Source organism: Plasmodium gaboni (genome assembly GCF_001602025.1).
Source record: "Plasmodium gaboni strain SY75 chromosome Unknown, whole genome shotgun sequence".
Taxonomy (NCBI): Eukaryota; Apicomplexa; class Aconoidasida; order Haemosporida; family Plasmodiidae; genus Plasmodium; species Plasmodium gaboni.
In genome coordinates, this window is record NW_017385534.1 from 1 (window position 1) to 1,205 (window position 1,205).

The 1,205-nt window shown below is 34.1% G+C and overlaps 1 protein-coding gene across 1 annotated transcript; it reads left to right on the forward strand.

Moving 5' to 3' along the window:
* Positions 1-1,205, forward strand: PGSY75_0038300 (putative EMP1-like protein; the record flags this gene model as incomplete). The annotated part of the gene is made up of 1 exon (XM_018783502.1): positions 1-1,205. A coding segment is annotated over one exon (1,205 nt), but the record flags the coding sequence as incomplete, so codon positions are not given.

The window sequence follows — 1,205 nt, forward strand, 5'->3', positions numbered from 1 at the left end:
GAACATTTGCTGAATTCTGCCGCTACTGAAGCAAAAAATTTAATGCAGTATCATAATGGTAATCATAATTTGGCTCTGCAAGCAATCAAATATAGTTTTGCAGATTATGGAAATCTTGTCAAAGGAGATGATATGGATAAAAAAGATAATATAACTACTAAAATGAATGATACAATTTCTAAAATAAAAACAGACAATAATAGTGCTTCTGTTGGTGTTGGAACTCCTTTAGCATCAACAGCAACATCGTTTAATAGAAAAGACTGGTGGGATAAAAATAAAAAAAAAGTCTGGAATGTTATGTTATGTCAATATACTGGAACTGATAAGACGGAACATTGTAATGAATATAATACCATAGATAAAATTCCTCAATTTTTGAGATGGTTAGAAGAATGGGCACGCAAATATTGTTCTGAACGAACTAAATTGGCAAATATGGTGACTAAAGAATGCAAAATGGATATACAAAAAATTGATTTGAATTCACCTGATAAAAATAACAAAAACTGTATAACATCCTTAAATTTATACAAAACCTTTTTTCATAATAGACATCTTGAATGGGACAAATTAAAAAAAAAATACAAAAAGGACAAAGAAAAAAACAGTAGTGGTAATCCTGGTAATTCTAATTCTAATTCATATACTGAAAAGGATGCTGAAGCATATCTGAAAAAAAATTGTAAAGAATGCGTTTGTACTTATGATGATTTAAAAGATATTTATGATAAAGGATATAAAACAAAGGAGATAGTACCATTATTGAGTACAACAGCTAAATATGACACTGATCCTGAAAAAGCAAAAATTAAAAAAATCTTAACTATGGACGGACTAGGACCAAAAATTGTAACTAAAGCTATTGAGGCTGCAAACGATATAATTCCTGACGCTGCAAAAGCTGCTAAGGGACTTGCAAAGGATGTTGGAATACCTGCTGCTACAACTGCGGCAAGGAATGTTTTTAGCGGATTACGAAGTGTCATTAATTGGTTCAGTGGTAGTTCATCATCACAACAACCCCAACAAACCCAAGCCCCTAACCATAGTGGTAGTTCCAGTACTGGTAATCAAAATCCGGGTTCACCACGTGTTGACCAAGGTGCGAGTGGTTCGCCAAGTGGTGGAGCTGCAGCACAACCTGGACCACAAGCAGCATCACAAGGAACATCATCACCTGGAGGACCATCACAAGTATCACC